The sequence below is a fragment of the Calypte anna genome, chromosome 14 (assembly GCF_003957555.1).
Source record: "Calypte anna isolate BGI_N300 chromosome 14, bCalAnn1_v1.p, whole genome shotgun sequence".
Classification (NCBI taxonomy): domain Eukaryota; kingdom Metazoa; phylum Chordata; class Aves; order Apodiformes; family Trochilidae; genus Calypte; species Calypte anna.
The window spans coordinates 4935253-4960283 of record NC_044260.1 but is presented as its reverse complement, the minus strand read 5'-3'; the positions used below and the strand labels follow the sequence as shown (position 1 = coordinate 4960283).

Here is a 25031-nt window from a genome sequence, read left to right as displayed (position 1 = left end):
TAATTAAACTTCTGTCGAACTTTCCAGAAGATGAGGAGAAGGAGCCTGACAGGCTCTATTTATATGTGTGACTGACACTCCTTGGGACATCCAAGGAAAAGAAAAGATGGGCAATAGATTTACGACACATTTCTGAGCCAGCAGCACTTCTGGAGATGGGCACTTCTGAGCTTATCATTACTCAATCATTGTTCTTTTAAAATAAAAAATAAAAAAAACCTGCTCCCCAACTCAAAAGCCTTTTCTTTTCACTCTACATTCCCCAACATTCAATTGTTCCGGGTTTTCATTTCATTTGTAAGCAACAACACACACAGCAGGTTATTTCAGTAAATCAGCTTTACATGATTTGTATGAATAAAGGTGGTAAACAACCACATCTCTTAAAAAAGCTTTGTGAGCTCTTGTAGAAGGAAAATATTTTTCAAACATTCTATGTATCCCTTTTCACGCATGAAACTATTTGTCCAGACACACAGCTGGGTTTCTGACACTAGGTGATGGGAATAAGCTCCAGGATCTCAGCACCAGAACCAAGGATTTACTGTTCTCCCATTTTCCTTTGTGTTCTTCATCCTGCTCAGTACTCGCTTCACCTCTGCATTTCCTTGGTTTTGGCTTTCTACAGGATACCTCAATGGTCCAAAGCCAGTATTACACTTAGACAACAAGAGTAAAAGTAGAAGAGAAATTATCACTTGGGGAAAGATTGCAAGTGACCAAACAAAACCCCTACATTTTTATACCTTGTCTTTCAAAATGGAAGGAAAAATTGAACTGTAAGCAGCATCATTGCTTCATGCTTAGCCATTTCAGAGGACAATACTGATGAGTAGGGAGTCTTTCCTCTACATTTCAACTTCCAGAATGCTTGGCTAGTTTTAGGAAATCTCTCCAGTGACTCCAAATATGCATACGGGATGCTGGAAAAATGCCACTTTTCTCACTAATAAAAATAGTGCAACTACATCATTTTTCCATAAGACAACAGCTTATAAACCACTTGGCTGATTTTCCATATTACAAGCTAAAACTATTAACTCTTCCTGGAAAAGCACATTTCCACCTACCCTGCCTTTGGCATTCACACTTAGGAGGTGTGGGGGGTAAAATGTGCTTAAACTAATGATAGCTTCATGGTTAAACTAAGCCACTAATTAAACACCTTTCTTTCATTACATTTTCCTAAACAGCAGAGCAGGTATACTTCATGCCATCCAAGTGGCCCTGAGCAACCTTCTTCAGAGCTTTTAAGCCTCTAGATTGTTATCTTTTTTCCTGTAGTTACAGAGCTCCACACCACGTCCTGCTGGTGCTGCTGAAAGTCTAATTTACTCTATTTACACAACTTGTAGCAACACACTCCAGAACAGCAGTGAGATTCCATCAGGCACTATTAATGGCACTTTCAGCTACATTACTCAGCGATTCTGAAGCTGTGAAGAGAAGTGAGTTGCTTTTTACATGCTCAGTTGCAAGACTGACCCTTTCCTCTTTTTTTTTTTTTTCCTAGCACCACAGGAAGGTTTTTCCTCCCCAGAAAAAAACCAGGGAGATCCAAGGGAGACTACACAACTCAAACATGAAAACAAATGTTAAAAGAAATGGATTTAAACCCACTGTTCAGGAAATTCAGTGCTGTGGGGTTTTTTGTCTGAAAGGATCCAGTCTGGGTGATACAGCACACATGATGTGCATCATCATTTGATCTCTGGGAGACCTTGAGACACTGGTTACACAAAACACAGATGGTGCTACAGATCCCCAAACCAGGAGCAGGGGAACTATCAGAGCAAGGGCTGCTTTGTAGCCACGCAGCCTTTTCATGGTGGGATGACTTCTGCTGCCTTTTTAGTAACAGAAACATTGGCTCTAAAAAGAGACAATAATAAATGGAAAACAGTTTAAGAAAAGAAGAATGAGACAAAATAAATCACCTCTTTAGTAGAGCCATGTGCTATCTGGAAAATCTTGCCACCACTGCATTTGGATACTGCAGCTCTCCATTCCAGATGAAGTTAAAGGGACACTGAGAAGCAGTTAAGCAAGATCTGTCTCCAGCTTTAAGGACATGGAGGGGACCTTACATAGCAAATTGATCCCTGGTGATACCTTTTCCATGCCTGGTTGCTTTCTGATCATATTCTGCTACATGAGCAATTAACTCCTGCTTTACTCCCAAGCATCTCCTTTTACCAATGAGAAACTGGGGACTGTCAGGTTGTACAAGGAGTAGCTGGCAAGTGTCTATCACAGCCACTGAACACTGTGGGAAAGGTACCAGCACTGGGAGTAAAAAACTTCTGTAAAGACAGAAAGGAAATAATCAGCTTACAAAGAACACTTCCAGGCATTCTTCTGCCTGTGTTAAAAGCTCAGTGATGACCAAACCTACACTGGCTTTACACAAACTCAGTATCAGCCACTTGGTGATATCACCATCCCACTCCAGCCTCTTCTACCAAACTGAGTTTTCTACTTTAGCAACAGGTAAACCAGGACTAGCTGTGATTCTCCACTGCCAAAAAATAGTCAGATGTCAACTTCCAATTATGTTTTCTTAAGCATCCACCAAACCATTCATTTCAATGGAGAAAATTAATCAAAGCAGTTTAGGGTAGGCAAAAATTTTTTGTCTTTCCATTGCACGTTGCTCTATAGACACATAACCACCAACTTGCATCAAACAGAGCCCTATCAGTACTGAAGACTCAAACACATTTCAACTACAGACTAAAAGAACTTGTAACTGCAAATAAAGCCGACAGAAAACTGAATAAATGTTGAGCTCAATCACTAGAGGGAGTCATGATCACATATGAAGTTACTGTGATGCACAAACCATTCTGAACACAATTAAGAAACAAATAAAAGAGAAGACCATCAGCTGAAGCTGGACGTCATTCAGGGAAAAGAGAAAATTAGATTTGCTTCTTTAACAAGGTTTTATTTCCTACGACTCAAGACCTTCTCCAGGGAACTTTCAAATCATCTGTAATGAAAGGTTTTGAAAAATGTATCTTGCTGCCTACATTTTAAGACAGAATAAGGTATGCAAAAGAAGAAAGCTGAAATTATCAGTTTTGGAAATGACACACAGCATTGCATCAAGAAAGTGTTATAATTTTAATTTAAGCAGCTTTACAGCTCATTTCACTTGAAATCAAAAGTCATCTTAATCATGTTTTTATTTTTAAACTAAATTGGCACAATTACATCCAGCATGAACAGGCATTACCAAAAGGCTTTTTCAACAGATGATTCCCCTCAGCTATTAATAAATTTAGAAAAAACATTTCTCTGACAGGCTGAGAGAAAAAAATAATAACTTAAACATACCATCATTCTTTTATTTGATCTTTTGATCAGTTATGGGTTTGCTTGGTTTATTTTTAATAAATGAAATGTCTTTTTTTTTGTATTGGTGAGATTTCTTTTTCCCCCCCATCCCTTTAACTACTTTGAGAACACCACAAAACAACCTGGCCAGCTACACTCATGGGAATTTACACTTGGTTAACCATTTCACAACTGACTAAACAGTGTCATTAACAGTAGAAGCACACATGAAGCTTTTAACACCCAGCTTGAATCCTGCCCATCACTAGTAAGGAGGAGCCCAGAACTCAATCATCTCTTGAACCAAAATCTGCAATGTACCTCAAGAGACATCAGCAACTGCAGCCCCAGACAAGCCAGGAGTGCTTGTCCAGTGTTGATGACACATCATTTGACTGCTTTACATTCAACTTTTTCACACCAAATGTTGAATTGGTGTGAAATTCTGCTGCTTAAGCAAGTCAGCTAACACCTTGGTAATGCAAACAGTCCAGAAGCCTTTTTGAAAGGCAGAAGTACAGAAGTATAGTTTTTAAACAAGAACAGACAATGGATTCCAAATGAGAGGAAATATATCAGTGTGGGAAGCAAGAACATGTACACCAAGGATGAGAAGCACTTTCTGGCATGCTATGGAACCATGTTAAGAAATACTGTGTGCAACCACTGCAATCTGGAAAGTTAAGCTCTGGCAGACAAATTAATTTCCCCACTTAGATATTCACTTCCCACCAAGGCAAATGCTCAAACTCCCTCAGTTCCAAATACCTATCTCACTCTCTACAGACTGCTCCTCCCAAAGCCTAGCAGTGCCTCACCACCAACACTGCAAACATACTTTCCCACCACCATCCACACAAACTGGTCCTGTAAGTAGTCAGTAACAGTCCTCTTACTCTCTTCCCATACCCAGATGACTGCTTTGTACATTTTGCTGTAACATTCCCTTTCCAGATGAAATGGGAAAGCAGCTTCCTATCCCTTGCAAACATTATCTCATAAAATAAATCTGGATAAACTCTTCATCATTCTCTCTCAGTTCTTCATCGTTTTCCTCCTTCAAGGCTTTAAGTAAGCAAAAAACTCTTCATCCACATGGGAAAGACAGTGATAGCACAAAAGGCTCTGTGGAACAGCAGGGAAATCTAAAAAGCCATCCTCCTCTTACACTGCACTCCTTGTCTGCTTTATAGATATGCTTTAATATAGCAGTCTTGCTACCAGCTCCCACTACTGGCATCACTTACCTGTTTGTGATGGTTGAGTTCTGCTCTTTCAGCACAAGCTCTCTTTGCTGCAGGGCCACAATTTGCCTTGAGAGATCATCAGGTGTCCTACACAATTCAAACAAAATAGGAACTTTTAACAAATCATTGGATAAAGTTGTTGTTGTTACACAAATGACCACAGAACAGTCTCACAAAAAGCAGGCAGAGCAATTCCACCAGTCTAAAGTTACTCAAGTTTCTTAGACCAAGAGAGCTGCATCCTTTCCCAGGGACAGAGACCTGGTTTATGAAAGCTATTGCTGGATGCTGCAGTCACCATCCAGAGCACAGTATCTCACCACTGTTCACTTCAAACCATGAGCTAGCACTCAAATGTAGAGTCAGCAAGACCTAATTCTTCAAAGCAAAGCATTCATACCAGATGAAGAGACAGCTTATCATTTGAACATATACATTTGGGGCTTTTTAACATACATGAAAGCAGGTGTTCACAGCCTCCTCTCATCCTACTCCTCAGAGCAAACTCACGGGTGTGAGTACACCCAGAGTTACTCTAGTTGCAACTCTGGAATCTCCATGGGGCACGATCACAGGATCATTACCAAGAGGGTAGGAAAAGGACGAAGTAAATTTACACCTAGACTGTAATTCAACACTACTGGCTGCTGCTGGTAACCTCTGATAGTGCAGAGGTTCAGGTACATCAGAGGTGACTCAAAGCACTGTTCCCACACAACTATCAGTGTGCTGACTTCAGTCCTTCAGAGGAGCAGTGGCTCCAAAGCCACAGCAGGAGGGGAAGGGGGGAAATAATCCATCAGCTCAAGGGGACACTGCAGATACCACTCTGATAACCTTTTCCTGTCAAAGAGATCAAAGATTTTTTACAGATCCACTAGCAACAGCTCTGCAGTTGTCAGGAATAGCTTTATTTTTCCATCAAACCCAAAGACAAATTCTTAAAGCTAGTGGGATAGGATCAAGATAACTCTAGTCTGGCAGTCCCAAAAATCACATCAATAGTGTCACCAGGAGATAACTGGTCTTTTGTTTTTTTTCACTTTAAATCACGAATGTAAGAGATTCAGCTCTAAATGAAGGCAGCTTATGAAAAGATACAAAGATATTGTTCTCTTGAGCCACCAGAAAGGATTTTCCATCCCAGAAGAGGTTTCTGTATCACACTTCTCAAAGGGAAGGAAGCTGGAAAGTTCATCACAGTACATCCTTTTGCTACAGCAAGATGTAGCACCCTCACCAGTGATGTGATTTAAGATTTGAAGGGGATTTTTCATAGGGAGCAAGTGGCAAGCTAGTTTTGCAGAAGTGAAATCTGTGCAAACATTATTTTGAGTCCCCCGGGATACAAATCAAAGCTTCACCACTGTTGGCAGATGAAATTAAGCCTGGATAGATTTTATATTATTCACATAGAGACCTGGAATGAGGCTCCTGCCAGTCCAAAAACTGAATAGGTAGGCAATGTGCCTCTAGCTTGACCACTGGGATTATGCCTGAATCCAGGACTAAAGAATCTGTTTCTCTGGTAATACACTTTCCAGCCAACTACTCACATACAGAAAAGGCATCACTTTTTCTCTTTAATCATCTGTCACTTCCTGCCAAGTGAAAAAAATCAGTTAGACACTGAGCTGATGCAGATAATCAGGATTCAATTCTGGCAATCACAATTCCAAGGTTTCTGGTTTTTTCCTCCCAGAATTGTACACTTAAAGCAGAAAATTTTGAAGCCTCTGATGGCACCTGTGGTACATGCAAATCTTAACAATAAAAGAGATGAACAAGATCTCCCTCACAGCAGAGACACGTACTGAAGCAGCCAAAGAAATCAGAAAAGGATGAAACACTGTCCCTAAAAGATGAGGAAACTAGGAAAAGAAACCAAGACACCAACCTGGAGGTGGCTTGATTAAAACCTCTAAAAGTCAAATTTCAGTAGCAGAGACAAGGCAACTTTAAGTCAGTATGCATCTGTTTTTTCAAGTATGTTGTAGCATTGGTTAATATAATTCAAGCATGCTGAGCATGAAGAGATTTTTATCTCAAGCAGCCCCAAATAACCCAAGTGCAAGGGAAAAAAATCCCCACTGCTTTCTTGGAATCCCAGCTGAAATCTAACAGAGCTCTAACTTTGTTTTCAAAGTTGAAGGACTCAAGTCCTTCCTATTGGTATATAATTGGAGAATTAAATGATAACTTATGCCAGAAAGTGTTTGGGTTTGCATGCTCCACAATGTCTACAGGAAAAACAAATAACAGGAAAAAAATCTACAAGACAAATCTATAAACTACAATCTGATTCCAGCATGGGTTCATTAGCTTTTATCTGCAGAATATGGTTCTCTGACTCAGATTATTTTTTCCCACAAATTAAGGAAATTGATGTTCTCTTTCCACAGTAGCTACCAACTAGAAAAATGTAGAGGTTACTTAGGGATAAAGGCAACTTTGTATTAGTACTGGTGAGAAGGAAAAAAAAAAAGGCCAAAAACCAAATGTCCCCCTTTCTATTTCACCATATTTTACCCACTACAGTCATCAAAGGCTGAAAAACAGAAAATCCCAGATAAAAATGCACTAGGTATGCTGAGTTTGTTTGGGGGAAAAAGGAGCTGTAAGCAGAAACACCAATTTCAACATGGACAATCTTTGTAAAAATTAATGCCAAGTCAGCAAGTTTCTGAAACAGGAAGTTCTCAGTCTCTTATAATTCAGCTAAATATAGCAGATTTATCACAAGGGTAGTTAGTATCTGGCATCTTTCTTGACACATTGAGTGCCAGCCTGCAAAACAAGTGTTTAGCCCCTGCATTGTAGAGAGACATTGTCAACCAGGTGCCGCGAATTGCCAGTGAGTGGGTGTGAGTCCACCTGTGCCTGATTAGGACAGGCCCCTATTGGGCATGAGCAAGACCAGGGGGCCAATAAAGGTGGGACACACACCCACAGAAGGTACCTGTGGGTACACTCTGGTGTGAGGCATGGAGAGGCCAGCAGCTCGTCGAGCCTCTGGAACAAGAAAGGCTCTTCCTGCTACACTTCTACCCTGGAAGCGCTGTGTGGTGGCTGGAGTCCTGGAAGAGACCAGCAGCTCGTCGAGCTTCAGGAGCAAGAATGGCTCCTCCCGCTACACTGCATCAATGAAATAATTGCACAGATTTTTTTGAATGGGCAAAAAACTCTATTGACCTTGATATCTTTTCTGATTTTCTCCAAAATTCATACTAGAATGTATTAGCACTGAGACAGGGAACTGAAATTAATCCAATAGAAAAATGAGACAGGACCATAAAAGCCCCTGATTTCTAGCAATGATAGCTACTGACAGATTTCCAATAAAAAACAATCATCCTCATCTGCTCAGCAATTCAAATTGACAGGCAGCTTCCAGTCTCAGTTTCTGCAATTGGCAGCTCGAGATTTATACTTATTTCTGGAAAACCTTCTAGTGGCATTAGATATTTTTAAGTGGAACAGCAAAGATTTATAACAGAAAAAGTAAAAATGGGTGTTAACCCTTCTAAAGAAGAGTTCACTTTCTGTATAACTAAATCTGGTCAGGTGATTAGATACTAAAAGATACCCCTTGCATACACCCTGCTGTCAAATAGCTGTATGGAGTGGTTTCAAAGCCTGTTTTTGAGGTCTACATCCCATCCTGATCACACACAATTTGGCAGGAGCCAAATTTACACAGTTCCAAGAAGAGGAATGACACTAAATGCGTAATGAAATAAAATCAGAGCTTAAACTTTGAAGAGAATTGGTCATCTCCCAAAGTCTCACAGCTATGAGCCAGCCCTCATTGCTGTAAGCAACCCTCTTATTTCACAAGTTCCTGAGAACAAAGCCACATAAAGAAAGAAATTTTTCAGCATCTTAGCACACACTTAACATGTTCTGGACTTGAGAACACCTGAGAACATTTCTCTGATGGACTACCTGTATATAATTTTTGCTATAATTTTTTCCTACAGAACAACTGATAGAAAACCCAATATTAAAAAGCCAAGAAATCTGTTTTAAGAGAAACTGACCCGATCTTCACAACATTGCTTGAATCAACAAGGCTACTGGGAACTCTATTCTTACAGAAATATACCCAGAATGCCCTTTCTGAGAAGCTGCTGTCACTGGGTTTGCCCTGGAAACCTGCAGCCAGGATCCTTCTCCATGGAACTGTGCAAAAACACACCTGGTCTTTATCAACCACAGAAAATGCTGGAGATGAAACACACACATGGAGGGTATGAGATTCCTGAGTAGTGTGCTATTAAGAACTGTGTCATATGTTATGTAATTGCAAAGAGAAAATGAAGAACAAATTACAGAAAGTGGCTTCCAAAATGCAAGTGCAGGTTAAATGACTGACTTCAGTTCCTTTACTCTGGGTAAGGAGCAAGAAGCCAAAAGCTTGAATGTTCTTCTTCTGTTCCATCATCCCATCATGACACAACATTTCCTTCTGCAATAAGACTTCAGCAAAAATTCAAATAAATAAATAAATACATAAAAAACAAAATTTAAAAAAAAACACAGAAGAATTTAACCTTAATTTGGAATAATTTTTTTTTTTTGCCCTGCCCGAGGAAATTAGTTGAGCATAGCTTAGCAGCACACCAAGGTAGGAGAGGGACAAAACTGCTGTTAACCAAAGATCTTTGACTACCTTTGAAGCCCAGATAATTTGAAAAGAAGCAATTTAAGAATGAAAAAAATGTAAAACTGTTCAAATGAAGTGAAAAATTAATTTAATGTGATGCCCATCTGACACGATGACTTTCAAGCATCCACTGGCACACTTTTTTAACTTTCACCAGGAAAATGACTTGTTCATATTTTCTTTATGCTTTCTTTAATGCACACAACTGGCATTTCATAGACACTTGCCAGAAAGCTTTGCTGCACTTAATTAAGGGTCTGTTATCAATTCAGTATAAACTATGACATTTAGGCACTACAGATTAGCTGTTGAAACAGCATGAAACCAAGACTCAGTAAGCAGATGAAGATGTTCAAATGAAAACTGGAATATTTTTTAATTTATAATTTATTAGAATGTCAACTTTTTATTGCTTCTCTAAAATGTTTTAAAACTCACAGCAAAGGAAAAGGTTTGATTGTAGCTAGATATCTGACATTAAATTTTAACAATGAAAGTGCAAGACAAAAGTAAAACTAAACAGAAAACAGGCACTTAGTCAACTCGCTTAGAGTTCTTCACTCTTTTTCTTTTTTTTACCATTAAATTTGCTTGAAAATACCTAACTACTAACACACTTGTTATACCAAATTGCCCACAGTTACTTATTTTTGTAATTCTGTTGAATTAACATTTCTCTTTCTAGTATGAATCTAAGATGACACCGACTTGGATGCCTCAACAAAGTCACATTACGTTGAAATGGAAAGTTCCCAGTTTTTTGGCAGGATATTTTTGGTGGATCCATAAACAGGTTTTGCACTTAAGTATTATTAAGTGAAAAAAAACAGAGACAGAAATCTTTACTGAGGTGTTTTCTTAAAGAGAATCAAGCACAGAAAGGTAAGGCACATCCTTCTTTTCAATCAAAAAAAAATTATAGGTTATCTTGTTTGGTTGTTGTTGCTCTAGTTGTGTTTTTTGTTTTGGTTTTGTTTTTTTTAAGCAGTCTTCCAAAAGTATAAAATCTGGATTTTGGTCCTTATCTGGTTTTATATTACATACAACAAAGATAAGAAGCTTTTGAAATTCTCTTCTCCCCAAGAAGGATCTTTTCTACTTTTAAATAAGAATTCAATCTTCCTAGGCAGGACAACAACAGCATCTGAAGAACAAACAGAATGATAACATGACAACAACAGAGGATTTCTGGAAAGGCATTTTAGTTGTTTTAAATATTTCTGTGTGATTAGAAAAGCTGTGGAATGCCTGTAATAGTCTCTTCCTATGCGTTTGAAGTGAGTCCCTCAAACATCCTTTGTGTATAAAATGAGCTCTACAAGTGCTTTAACTCCTGTATCTCTGGTTTACAGCACTTTTTTTCTTAAGCTTCACCAGCAAGTCCAAAGCAGCTCAGTTCCTGTGATGAATTGCCTTGCTAGAAAGTACAGAAAATAACAACAACCACAACAAAATACACAGACTTCCCAAAACAGAGTTCAAATGTTTAATGTGGTCACATTAACTCCAAGTTTGTTATAGAAAGCTGCAACTTGCTCAACATTTCTTACTCCTCAAAATATGCATCACCCCCCTGGGAACACACCTGAGCTCACCTTCACCCTTCATCCAAAGGAAGAAAACAGTCACTCAAATTTGTTGTCCAGACCTGCAAGTTCTGAGAGTTAAGTTTCAAGGCAGAACTTCTCTTGCAAAAAAGCCCTTTCAAGCTTCAGTCCAGATAGTAACACCTGTGTGTTAAAGTCTCCATGCCTAAATCCACCCTTTCTATTGCCAACTGCATTAACTAAACCATACAGTAAAGAATATGCTGCACATACTGTTCAAAAAAATTCTCAAAACATCCTTAGGACATTAGTGTTTTGTAACACATTAATTAAAATGTTTGAAGGAGCAGTCACTTAATTTTATTCATTCAAATGAAGGTGCTAAGAGCTGTCAAAAAAAGCAAAACCAAAGTATACCTTACACGGTTTCTCCAGTAAATTGAATTGCATGGTTAATATTTTATGCACAAACCTGAAGTGCAATGTGAAAGCAATAAATCATCTCAGCTGCTGAGGTTCCCTTCATTTAGAAAAGAAATCTTGTATTTGTGTACAAATAGAATCAACAAATCCAATGGCTCTTCAGCAAAGCAAGTGTCTCCTACTTGAAGCAGAAGAAAGTGTTTTGTGTGTCTTGACAATTCTACAGAGAAGTGATCTGTCTCTTTTGAAGGAACTGAAAAATCAGCAATTAATCCAGTTAAGTCATAATTTGAAGAAAAGGGGGGTTGTGAAGAAAACAAAAGTATCTTAGATTGCAGCCAACAGACCTTTCCAGGTTTTAATGAAAAATCCTTTTCTTCCCAAAGTTAATGCTATAGCATCATAACTCTATTTATGTTGCATTTCTACTTTAAAGACGTATTTAAGAGTTTAACAAGATTATCTTACTTTTGGGAAAAATGAATCATTTGGCAGGCATTTCAACATTCAAACTTTTTTCTTTATCTCTACCACTGCTCTAACAGCAAGCACAGAACTAACCACTGAAACTTCACAAGACACACGTAGTTGAACGTAACCATCCAAGCGAAAGGCTTTAACAGACCTCAAGGAGAGGGAATGTATATGTAGTAGCATCAAACCTACTGATTCTGGGCCCCTCAGTTTAAGAAGGATGTAGAGGTCCTGGAGCAGGTCCAAAGGAGGGCAACCAGGCTGGTGAAGGGACTCGAGCACAGGCCCTATGAGGAGAGGCTGAGAGAGCTGGGGCTGTTCAGCCTGAAGAAGAGGAGGCTCAGGGGAGACCTCATTGCTGTCTACAACTACCTGAAAGGAGGCTGTAGCGAGGTGGGAACTGGACTCTTTTCACAGACGACCTTCAACAAGACAAGAGGACACAGTCTTAAGTTGTGCCAGGGGAGGTTTAGGTTAGATATTAGAAAGAATTTCTTCACGGAGAGGGTGATTAGGCTATGGAATGGACTGCCCGGTGAGGTGGTAGATTCTCCGTCCCTGGAGACATTTAAAAAAAGACTGGATGTGGCACTCAGTGCCATGGTCTAGCAACTGCTGCGCTGGGTCAAGGGTTGGACTAGATGATCTCTGAGGTCCCTTCCAACCCGGCTAATTCTATGATTCTATGATTCTATGATTTGGATGTCAAAAAATAGTTAAGTTTGGGTTGTTTGGTTTAGGGCTTTTTTAATCTTCACTCAGAAGTCAGATCATTGAATACTGAATCACATGACACGGAATTTAAAGCTTTGAGAGGGTCATGGTGAAGGAAAAGCAATTTTCTATGGATTGGTATACCTGAGTTAAAGCACATGAGTGAGCTTTTTACACAGCAAGCCCAGAGACCGTTGCCTTTCCCAGAGGGGTCCAGCTCACAAAAATGATCACTGCAGACTTCCAGGCTTCTCTTCTCCCAGACGCAACTCTGTGAAAGCAGCGGAGCAAATCTAATTGCCTGCTGCCACTGAAGTGGCAGTCACTGGCTTTGCTTGGGTTGTTTTCTGCCACTGAAGGTCTGAATCAGCTTCCTGAAATCCTCTCTTTCAACAAGAAGCTGTTTACTGGCTCAGCTGTCTTCTTATCAAAGCAAGCTCACAGGGCTACACTCAGTCAGGTAACATCAGCCACATGGAAAAAGCAACAAGGAGGCTCCAGGGTGAGACATGTGAACTGTCAATCTGGCTCTGAAAACCAGGTAAATCAGGCTACCTATGCTGGAAGAGACCCACCACCATGGCATCATTTCTTTTTTTCAGGTGGATGAATGCTGTATGCTACCTCTCAGAGGTCTGGCACAGAACTGTCAAGACCAGACTTCACCGAGCCAAAAGTAGCCTTTGCCTTGAACAGAAAGTGCACTACCATAGAGAAAGAAGAAACAAAGGGAACAGAGAATTAACTAGAAAAACAGAATAATTATTCTGAGCTCTCAGTAATGACAAGTATATTCCCACACAAGTTCAATTTCTTCTTCTGCTAACCCACAGGAATTTCCTTTAATTCCTCTGCTCTTTCACATTACAGCACAAGGCTGCTCCAGCTGGAGCAAAACATGCTTTGCTCTCTACTCAGCTGCCATTCTTTGGGGGTTTTGGCAGAAAAGCTCATTTGTAGCATAAATAAGCATTAATAAGGAATAAAATTTAAAAAAATTAAAAATAAACAAAATCCAAACTACTATTTATTGACTCTAAAACCCTTATTTATGCTTGCCATTTTCAAACCAATCAAAGAATACTTTACCATGCCCTGTTCTTGACTCTCTCCTGAGACAAAACCACAAAACCAAACTTTTTGGTGGTATGATACAGATTAAATAAATTTCTTCAACGTAAAAGAATTTAATTTGACCCAAAGTCAGTTGCATAAAATGAAACCATTTACAAGAGCAAGAATAAGCCATTTGATATGCAGCTTGAGAAACATGGAGCATATCTGCAAAGCTATTAAATATTCTCTATTTCCAATATAAGAAAACAAACTCAATGTCTTTCCTTTTTCTAGGTTACCAAGGAAGCACAGACAACCTATTGTACTTACTAAACCATGAGAACCAATGTCTCTGAAATGCTTTCAAAGCATTGGTTGGTATGATGCAAGGAAAATCTTTGGTCTCCAGCAACAGAGACTTCTAGGACAGTAAGAGAATTCTTCTCCAAGTCAGACAGCACTGCCCACAGCACTGTATTCTCCAGCCCACTCTTCTCTATTTTGCTTCATCTTTTATTAGAGGAAAAAAAAAAGAAAGCCCTGTAGTAAGGAGGGAAGTACTTAAGTTGCTTAAAGACTCATTCACAACTTGTTTGAAATTCTAAACCAATTATAGCCTTGTACTTTTCAAGGCTCTAAGATAACATCTGTGTATTTTCCAAAAAAACCCCAATAGATTAGAGATCAAAAAGCCAAACACAAACTTGTGAAGCACCTTTTAGCTCTTTACCAGCAATAGCAAAGAAGTAGTAAAGCTGGAAATGATCACAGAGGATTCTCATTAATGGTTGTTGCTGGTCACACACTAGAGCAAGTATCAGCACCACGATTAAAGAAGCAAATGTTTCTTTTCAGTTTGTGATTTAATGTAGTGAATGTAATTATATATTAATTAAGACACTGCAAGGAAATTATTGTGCCATGTAATTTTGTACCTACTGCCCTTTATATTTTGAGGACAAAACAAACACATTTAATAATGTAATATTTCACTTTACTGCAGCAGCAGCAGAAGCTATTTTAAGTCTTTTACCCCATCATGAACTTCATTTGAGGGAAAAAAACCTTAAGGGAAAATTAATGCTGTGAAAGGAATAACAGCTTTCTGAGAGTTATTGTTTTTGAAGCCCTACCAAGGGTAGTTTTCCCTCTCATTCCCATTTGTCAATGGTGTTGGAACAATTATTGAGTGAATTTAGAGTTGGGCAGAGTAGAGAACTATTTGCTGGGAAAAATGAAGGCTTCACAAGAGGGCTGGGCAGTAAATCAAACTAATCTAAAGAACACAATTGCAGCAGAATACCAATAATTTGTTCTGGCCACATGGTTATCCTAAGTTTTTCAAGGCATTTGGATGATTGTAAGGAATTATAAACAAAAAATTACTACCTGAAAATCACAGACTGAAATGCAAAGATCCTCTCATTGGAAACAGATTCCAAATAGACAGATGTTGTATCTTTCAGAGAGTTATCATTCACCAGTGGATCATTAGAAACCCTGAAAATTATTACAGGCCAATTACTGGGATTACACCAAACTGGGAAAGTGTTCTGACAGCCAAAATAAAGCAAATAAATGGAACTTTTGGAAGATTAGGCAGAAGCTTCTCTTCTAAAGTTGACGCTAATGAATAAAAGCTACTTCAGAAACTTGCTCCTCACTAAGCTGAGGGCCAGCAAGAATGACTGGCTAGAACAGACAGACCTCCAGTAAAAAACTCTTCAGCCTTCAAATCAGGCAAGAATATTTATACAAACACACAGACCAAATGAGTAATCCTGGTATCATTTTACTGAACTGGTTCCATTCTGCTTGGTCACTTCCAAGACATTTGAATATGCTCAGACCAGCCTAGAAATCACCAGCTTCTTTTCAAGGAAGGCAGAAGAAAAAAAAAAAATGAAAAATCAACCCACACCAAAAAACCCCACAACTCACATGTACCCAACACACCCTTCTGGCCTAACTTCTACCCATGTGGAAGTTACTAACAGGGAGACATCATTTTTACAGATAACAAGTGCTCCTGTGTGATAAGAAAGGGAGCTAAGCAAGACTAGGTGCTGACAATTTATGTATATTGGACACTTTTATATTTGACACTAAATTGATAGTCTTGGTTTTTGACACCTAAGATAATCCTTGCAGAATATTAATTTACCTAAGTTCTCGTATTGTTTTCAACATCTTTATGGATCACAGTGTTTTCCCAGACTCCTATCAGCTGAAAATATTAGCCAGCAACAACACAAAAGCTCTAATCTTGAGCACAAGAAAATACTATAAATGACTGCCCACAGGTCCTTGTGGGAGTCTAGACCATATGTTAAGCTCCTTTTACATAAACTGATTTGACATCCCATATATTACTCTTATTTACTTCAGATTACAATCATGTACTTCTTCAATCTCATAGCAGGAATGGCTACAGTAGAAGTTATTTTAACTGTTGTGGGGTTTTTTTTAATGTCATCCAATAGCATCAGTCACCAGTTAATTTATGATTATAGTTTTAGACAGAATGAAAAGCATACTGCTTAGATGTTCAGCTGGAATACTAAGTTATTCCTTCAAACAGAAAATTGAGGTTAAGCCTGTTGCTTTGATTAATTAAAAACTATCCAAACTCAAGCAAAGATTATTTCAAAGCTTTTCACAGCAGATGTCTCACCTCTGGCAGCAGCAGAGGGTAAAACATCCTCGTTTCTGCAAATGTGGGAGGCTAAAGAAAACACACGGCTGAGCAAGTATTATATTTATCATGAAAATCAATAGTTGAACAAATAAAGTAGAAAATGCCTGAGGAAAGTGTTTGCATTGTCAGTACCAGCACATTCCTACAAGTTATTAGTATTAAGATGACACAAAAGTCATCAACTACCACTAAGGCTCCATTCATGGTGGATATATCAAGTGCATAATACACTTGAGATAAGAGTAGATTTTTCTAGAAACCAACTGAAAAGCAAGGTCTTAGTTTTAGAATCTGAGTCACTAAGTTTACGCAATCTGACTAGGGACACCCAAAAACCACTCTGTAATTCAACACCTACGTAAGAAAATTCAACCCCATATGAGTTTAAAGGACAACTAAAGCTATCAACAGTAAGAGCTGTACCCTAAATCTTTTCTTTCTTAACGTGTAAAGCAGTCAAATGTAAGTATGCAGCACTTTTTTATGAGTGCCATACTGATAGGCTAATCCTAAAACATGGGTTTAAATCCTATCCCATCATTTCCTACCGAGGTCATGTACCATTCAGAGCCTGTTGCTCAGTTACTGATTTTAACAAATCCAGAAGCACCTGAGCTCCCTGTCTGTAACCCCCACCATCTGTCTGAGGCCTCCCCACTTCAGGAGGCACATTTCTCACTCAGCTGTCCACAAGCTGGCAAGTGAGCTTAACTTGAGGAAAACGAATGACACACATCCCCAGACACATGTAAATAAAATGAAGAAATTTCTGATTTACAGTGCTGCCTTCAAACCCTTTCCCCCAGCTCAGGGAGGATTAAAAAGGACTTCAAAGAAGCCCAAGTTCCAATTAAAACACTGCGACCACCCCAGGGACACAAAAATATTCCTCTGATTAGTGAGATGCGCTCTTTGAACTGCTGGGCTAAAAAAAGCTTTCAGAACTTTAAACAAATGCAGTAATTCTCTCATACTTTTTTTTTTTTTTTTTAAGTTTCTAAAAATTTAATATTCAAAGTGAAGGGCAAAACATTTCCAAAGTCTTCTGGAAGCCCATTAACACAGCAGCTCTAGGCATCTAACAAACATGAGACCTAAACCATTGCAGTCCCAGTACAAACCAAATGACAGAAGTCATTAGACAGAAGAACTCAAGGAGTGTTATTGTTTCTACCTTGGTGTCAGCACCCCAGCACTGCTGAAAGATAATGCAAAATCCCAAACTCATCAGCCCTCAGAACCACTCTCCCTTGAGGGCAGAGCACGTCAATCCCACATCACTTTGAAATTCTCCTTTCTTTCCTTAACACTGAAGTCATAGAAAGCATCTCATATCTAAGTTCTTTGACACACTGTGACAATACAAGTTGCCCTCAGCCTTGACAAGAAGCAGACTTAAATAAAAAGCTTCCTGTGATTCACACACACACACAAAAAAAAAAATACCCAGCTCAGCTCACCCCATCCCTTCAGTCTCTCATTTCCCAAATCAGAGTTGAATTACATACTCCCAAATTTTTAACATCAAGAACAACGAATATTGGGAAAATCACAGTCTTCCAGCATGCCAAAGCAGTCAGAACTAAGTGGATATAATAAACCTGCCTGTGAAAGCCAAACCCCAATCACCAGCATCCATAAATAATGAATAATTCATGTCAGAAAGAGAAGCAGACTTTCAGACTTGTACATGGAAAGTAGAGCTGCTATAGTGTAATTGCATTAAAGATGTAAAGAGTGGCATTACTGTTCTGTTCTTCTCTTGCCAGCTCACTCTCAAAAACCTGCACATCAGCTCAGCTGCCTGCATCCAGCACTGGGTTTGGAGTAGCCAAAAGCAATGATGACTTCTCTGTGTCTTTGCCACAGGCTTCTGGGACTGGGATTAAGATAAGGACTGGATCAGTGATGTCACAAGCACCTTGACACCATCTTGGCTTCCTGCTATCATCAAGTTTTAATCAATGCCTGAAGCTACCAAGGGAAGCACTCATAATATCAGATGATAAAGAGTTTCTAAAATTTGAAATGTATTTTCAACAGAGAAAGAGCTCCTATTCCTCTGTTGAAAGAGACAACCAGCCCAGTTTCACACAACTCTTGCATCCTCCACTGGCACTTCTTTCCATAGAGGACCACTTCCAAAATCCTGAGGGACAATTCCTGCACAATGACTGTAGTGAGAGATTCAAATACACCCTACATAGAAACTTTCTGCTTCAAACCCAGGGAAGTACAAACCAATCACAAATCCCATATGCACATCAAACCACAGTCTGCAGAACTTTTTTTTTTTCTTTTTTTTTTTTTAAAACAGGCTTAAAATAAATGCTCAAACATACAGCTCCCCAGAAAGAGAGCTGCCTATTGATTTTGTATCAGGCCTACCTTAGAAAAGAAAGGAAGCACATAATAGTTGCAACAAATGTTGCCCTCCCCCAGAGTCCTCCCCTTCACAAAAGCTTTATAAATACATAAAATAATCTCTACTGTGTAGCTGGACTCAAAAAGGCCATCGGTTTCCTAAACTGGACTGTGAGGGAGAGAGGAATGAAAATGAGAAAGGGTCAAACCAATGCTGGAATTAATTTGGAAGGGAGAGAGTGTACATTTCAAAAGAGGGAGGGTTTTTTTATTCTTGCCTTCCCTCCTCCTCCCCTCACTCTCTGGCAGTCATCACAGCCCAAAGAGACAGCAGAAGAGGATTTCATTAATAAATTTATTTCAACTTTCTTTTCAATGGTGCTAAAATTGTATGCAAATCCATTCATAATTAGGTTTAAAAATTCCATTTCATGGGATAATCAGACTTCAAAAAACTCAATTTTAGTTTTAATCAGATTTTAACGAGAATATTAAGTCCACTTCGTTCAGAAGAGGGAGAAACGGTGAATTTAACACAAAATGTATTCAAGCTTAGCCCTGGGAGATAATTAAATAAAATTAATTTGGCAAGGGTTGTCTGTAAATGGAAACGCTCCAGACAGCAGAGCACATTTTGGAAGGAAACAAAAGCAGTTCATTACTGTACAAAGATACAAAGCTCACTGTTAAGAAAGAAGGGAATTGCAGCTCCTCCACAACAGCAACACAACCTGAGCCCTGGAGCTGCCTCTGACAAACACAGCACTTTGGGAAGGAGCAGGTATTTATTTCCCTCTTGTTTCAGCCAAGTCCCTCAGCCTAACACAGCAAGGAGGGGGAATGCAGGGGACAGCACACACAGCCCTAACAACTCCAAAGTATCAAGCACAGAAAGGTTAAGGACAGCTTAGCTCCACGAAACTATCAAAATCTAAGTGCAATTCAAGGCCTTCAGCATGATTCTTGTCAGATGCAATTCCACCAAATTCCACATAGTGATTTAGTTCCTACACCATGGATCTGAATCCCAGCTTAATACTAAAAGCATCCAGTTTTCCCTGACAAAAGCTATGGACTGATATGGATGCTAAAACTTTGGTAACTACCCTGATGTCTCAGTTCTGAAATATTTGAATCCAAATCAAATCCAAAAATTCAGGGCCAAATATTTATTTGTAGCCTTTACAATCTCAGTTCTTTTAACATTGTTCATTAGCAGATTTGACTTAACTACTGTCATACACGACTCCAGGGTGTCCATGAGAGCTGGTCCTGGCAAACACTGAACCAACATACATCCTGACAACATGAAAACAAATGGCTGACTCTGAAGCAAAGTTGAGTTTAATTTATATCTTCCACAGTTTTCCCCACTTTTTAACACATTTAAGATTTAGCTGGAGAAGGTGCTGGGCCATCTTGTCTCATTGTGCTTTTACCATGAAAGGTTGGGCTAGATCATCCTTGAGGTCCCATCCAGCCTGGTATTTTATGATTCTGTGGAGCTCTACTGACCTAGACACACCACCACTGGAAAAAAAAGCAGTACAGGATGGAAGAAATACTAACACTTTAGAAAAAACCCTATTTTAAATAGTTAACTACAGTCAAAAGACTGTCATTGAGAAATAGCATGTTTATCTTTAGCTATCATAAAGCCATAGACACAGAAGCATACATATTTTGCAAGAGGAAAAAAGAAATAAATTCAGAGATCTCTCTCCACTCTTCCTCTCTACCAGCCTTCCAAATACATCAGTTATCAGGAAGTACCAATTGCATTTCCCCTTGCCCACTACATGCAAACAGGCAGGTGAGGTCTTCCCTAAAGTCACACTGGAAACCATCAGGTCTAAACAAAAGGCTTGTCACAAAACAGTGACATAGATGCCATCAACCTGGGTTGCTAAATTTGCAGAAAGCCACCCAAAGCCACAAAGCTTTAACTCTGGGAATGTGAAGAGCATGAAGTCAGAACTGTTATTTGCAAGTGTGCTAACAAACCTGAGTAAAAATTTTGTAACTAGATTAAAGCACCATCTTCTGAACTGAGCCAACAGCAGAGTTGTGGAAGCATCACCAAAAACTGTCCAAGATTATTGATGAGCAGCTGAGTCCTCTGAGGATACTGAACACATTCTCAGTCAAAGCAGATACCCCATTATGATCCTCTTTCAAAAAGTTACTAGGATTTCAAGTTGTCACTGAACAGCTTCATGTGAACCACAGAGAGTGATTGTTTCATTAAAATAGAAATTAACTTGATCAGCAGGGTATAACTGAAGAAAATCCAGAATTTCATATTTCTTCCTTCTCAAAAGATTGATCTTCCTTTCACTACACTGCTCATATCAAAGCATCTCTGGAAAAGAGTTTAAACAAGTAGTGAGAATTCAAAAGCAATTCCAAGAACAACTTGTGCTAGATAATGGTTCTTGCAATAGATTTCCATTCCTCCCCACAGAGAAGCACAGCAATTCTTAACTTTGCTGGCAAAGGACCAAGAACAAAGGGAGTCAAGAAAGGACTGAAACAAAGTAGTACTAGAAAAGGAGAGACAAGATGCTCAAAAGCTCAATTAAATGCCTTTCTAGTATAGCCAAAAGTGTATCTCTGTTGGAACATCAGGCTCTCTGACAGATCCTACTTCTGTTATAGCAAGAGGCATTTAGCATCAGTGGCAGGAAGGGAAAGAAAGTTCCATACACCTCCACCCCTGAACTGCCTTGGTTACATGGAAGAGGTGAGCATGGTTTATCTTCTTCCTTCTGAAAAGCCTGGCTCCATTTCCTGCAGGCTCTAAATCCACAGAAAGCTCCAATTGAAAAATGGAGCCCTGAGCTCTTATTTCAGCACTCTGACAATAACCTCCAGACACTGATCCCATATAGTTCACTAAACACAGGGATCCACTCAGCCCCCCAGAACCTCCCATCTTCTCTTTAAAAATGAGAATCTTTCCAGTTATCACAGGCCCAGTTCTCTGGACCACTTCAGGCTGGTATTTTGTGTTTACAGCTCTTCCTCATCAGATCAGGGAGAACAGGGACATACACCAAACCAACCTGCATAACACATTCAGCAGAATAGTACATAGAAGAAGCAGCCAAAGTAAAACTGGATCATGAGGTTAAGACAAAACACAGCTTTCACTTTGTCTAAAATAGAACTCCAAGAGAAAAAGGCATCATTTGTATTAGCAGCAGCAGTTTAAGAAGCTCACTTCCTAGTAATACTTCACAGAATTCATTGCATATTGTTTCAAGTAAGAAAGATTTTAACTGAAAGTATCAAAAAAACACATTTTTCTATTTATTCTATGCAGGTAATATATTATTTCCAGAAATTTTACTTTTAAAAAGGGAGGGGGGGGACACCAAATTAAAATATTTATGCGTCAGTAAAATCCATGCTGATGAAAGAAACTTTTACTCTAATAGTCTGCTTCACTTCTCACACATTACTCTGGATTTTCCTATGTAGAACAGGATACTATTGTGTTTGACACTAGACTAGAGATGGATTAGTAAATAATCCAATCCAACATAGCAATTTCTCAGCTATGTTATTTTATAATAACAGATGACACTTATGTAATCACAGCTAGTTCAAGAGAACCTTGGGGCACTTATCACATTAATCTTTTAACTCACCAACATTTCAAGTTCACTATGCCCTTTAAAAAATGTTAGAAAATATTGTGCAGTGCTTTTGCTACAAGTCACATAAATTTTTTCTCTCCTAACAATGCCCATGCAAAGGTATATTTACAAGCATATTCCCTTTAATAATGTAGCTTGTGAGGAAAGAGAATAAAGTCCAGGGGAAAATGTACTTTGGTCAAAAATATTCACTGGCAAAGAGGTTGCTTGGGAGGAAAGATTGAAGCTGAAGGACAAGGCTTACATAATTCTATCACAAGGCATTTAAGCCAGCTGGTGGGAACTAGGAGCATTTTAAAGATGCTAACAAACTGACACAGTTTAATGTTCATCCATTTCTAATTTTCTCCCACCCCATCTTGAGGTTGCTACACTGGCTACCATTTCCAGTACGATTAAAACTGAAAGTTAGAGCTTTCTTGGCTGACTGAGTACTATACTTGCCCCTGCACTGATGACAAACCAAAGATAAGTGGTTAAAGCAGCACCTTCCAAGCAGCCATCAGAAGGAGGAAGCCTCACTCCAGGCACTGATGAGGTTAAGCACTAATTAGGAGTGAATCATTTTCAAAACACCACCAAGATAACCTGCACCAAATAGGCTTAGAAAAGTTCCTCAGATGATACAAATCATATTTTGGTCTTATCTACACTGGCAAATAAACTCTTCTTAATAGTTCAGCACATTTTTCAGCAATCAATTGCTGGTTTCTTGACATGAACAGAGGTCTCATGTTGTCACCCTTCAGGTTCCTCTCTGTGGCTGTTGCTGTGTGTGGGCAGAAAGATGGACAGGGGCTCCTTGTCACTAATTGCAGCTTTCAGAACCCAGGTATTAAACACTGCCTGCAATTCCAAACTAAAATATACTGCTCCACTCTTCATATTCTGAAGAATTAGCAACCATCCCACTGTAAACAAGTATGCAGCACTTCTTCTAGTCCTTTCTCTATAAATGTTCTACATTTTACAAAATAAATCTGTATTCTGCTCCCAATTCCATGGAGCCTTGTGCTTTATTTCACTGAATTTTGTCCCACTTCTTCACTCTAATCCTTAGGGTCACTCAGTTCTGCAGATCCAGCTTTTGTGTATTTATGAATCCTCTGAACTTGGCATCATTAGCCAAGTTTTATCAGCACACACCAAATTTCTGCACCAAAACCATTAATAGAAATATTAAATAAAGCAGCTCCTAAGGCTAATCTTTGAGGAATTCTACTTATCCTCACATTTTCATTTCAACAATACTAAATCTATCCCTGCTTAAACAATTCCTTATATGCTCTATGATTCTTCTATTAATTTGTCTTCTCCCACATGGCTTTTCCTTTCCCAAGTCCCTCTCTGGATCAAATGTTTCAGTAAAGTTCAAATAAATAAGATCTATTGTGTTTTACTTGAGAAGATAATCAATTTTCTAAAAAAAAATAAATTAAAATACTTCTTGGCACTCCTTTATCCAATGAAGAAGGCAGATCCTCAGCCCTGTAGATAAAGGCCCACTGGAGTACAAGGGAGTGGCAAAAGAGTTTGAATACTTACTGAAGCATTTTGTTTTGCTTTTATTTAGAAAGGGCTTGTGAGTTTGGAAAGATTATGGAAAAAGGCATCCAGTTTTACATTTTTGTTGAAGAAGTCTTCCTGCCAAACCAAAACTTTGGGGATGAATATATAATACATATATATATACATATATATAATACATATATAATATGCACATCTAAGGAAGAGGGAAGGCATAGCATGTCCAGAGCCCCAGCAGAAAATTTAGAATTGAAATACTGAAAGATGCCAAAATGGAAATCAAAAGGTAAAATTAAAAATTAGCTAGAAGATTACAGTGGTTATTGGGTTGTGGAAATGACCAAACGAGAGGCTCAATAAAAATCAAGCATGAGTGTTTGAGCTCTCTGATAGCAGGACACCATCTCCTTGCTGATTAGTGTCTCCTATTTAAATGATAATTTCACTTTAAGGCAAACAAGACTGCTTAACTTAAGGAAAGTGGCTCTTTATAGAAGTGTCACTATTTCTGAAGCTTCTCCTTCACAGCTGAGTGAGCACCTAAGTTCAAGCCATTTACACATAACATGGGTCACTACATGCTGGAAGAAAGCAACCTACTTTTCCCCAACTGGTTTTGAACAGCATCTCAAACACTACTTGCAAGAAACATGGCAGCAACACAAAATCAATCATTTGACTGGGAAGTCCCTACTGGCAAATTTACCACTTGCTATGCAAAACCACAGCACCAGCACACATTTCTAATATCACTCCTGATCCCAGCAGAAAAAGAGCCTGAAGTTTATTGGTTTGGGAAATGCACCCTATATTCAAGGTGGGACAGTGCTCTATATTCTGATAAAGAGTCAACGATAGAAGAAGTTGTAGTTTCCAGTTAAAAAAAAAAGAGGTCCACTGGCACCTTCACTTCCAAAATAAATTTCTTATTTCCCTAGGAAGAATCATCCATCTTTTCTTTGATGTCAATAATCTCCACACAGTTCCTGCTGAAGCAGCTACTGAAGTTGCTCAAATTATTCTTCAACAAAGAAGATGGATAGTGTGCTAAGCTATTGTTCAATAGTTTGCTCCAACTCCTGAATGCTAGATCTGTGTTCCTGGAAAGGCATTTTCTGTAACTGTTCCCAGAGCTTTGAAATGCAAAGCAAGGACAGACATATTTTTGATGTGAGCTTGCTTACTTCTTACTGATTCTCTGATTATACGTTACAGCCTCCGTCTGCCTAGATATCAGGTGCTCATCCATTATGTTTTACACTCTTCCTATCTTTCCTTCAGCCTCAAGACTTTGATACAGTCAAATGGAAACAA

The 25031-nt window shown here is 38.9% G+C and overlaps 1 protein-coding gene across 2 annotated transcripts in view; it reads right to left on the bottom strand.

Moving 5' to 3' along the window:
* The window catches only part of MAD1L1 (mitotic arrest deficient 1 like 1), a 339536-nt gene that overhangs the window by 298797 nt on the left and 15708 nt on the right, over positions 1 to 25031 (bottom strand). The window contains exons 1-2 of one of the 2 annotated variants that reach the window (XM_030459653.1): positions 5043 to 5097; positions 4587 to 4673 (exon numbers count right to left, since the gene is read on the bottom strand). In XM_030459653.1, coding sequence (XP_030315513.1) covers positions 4587 to 4673; positions 5043 to 5044 — 89 coding nt within the window. In that variant the 5' untranslated portion in view covers positions 5045 to 5097. Of the gene's footprint in view, positions 1 to 4586; positions 4674 to 5042; positions 5098 to 25031 lie in introns of those variants that run through there. The other variant, XM_030459652.1, reaches the window with a different exon arrangement.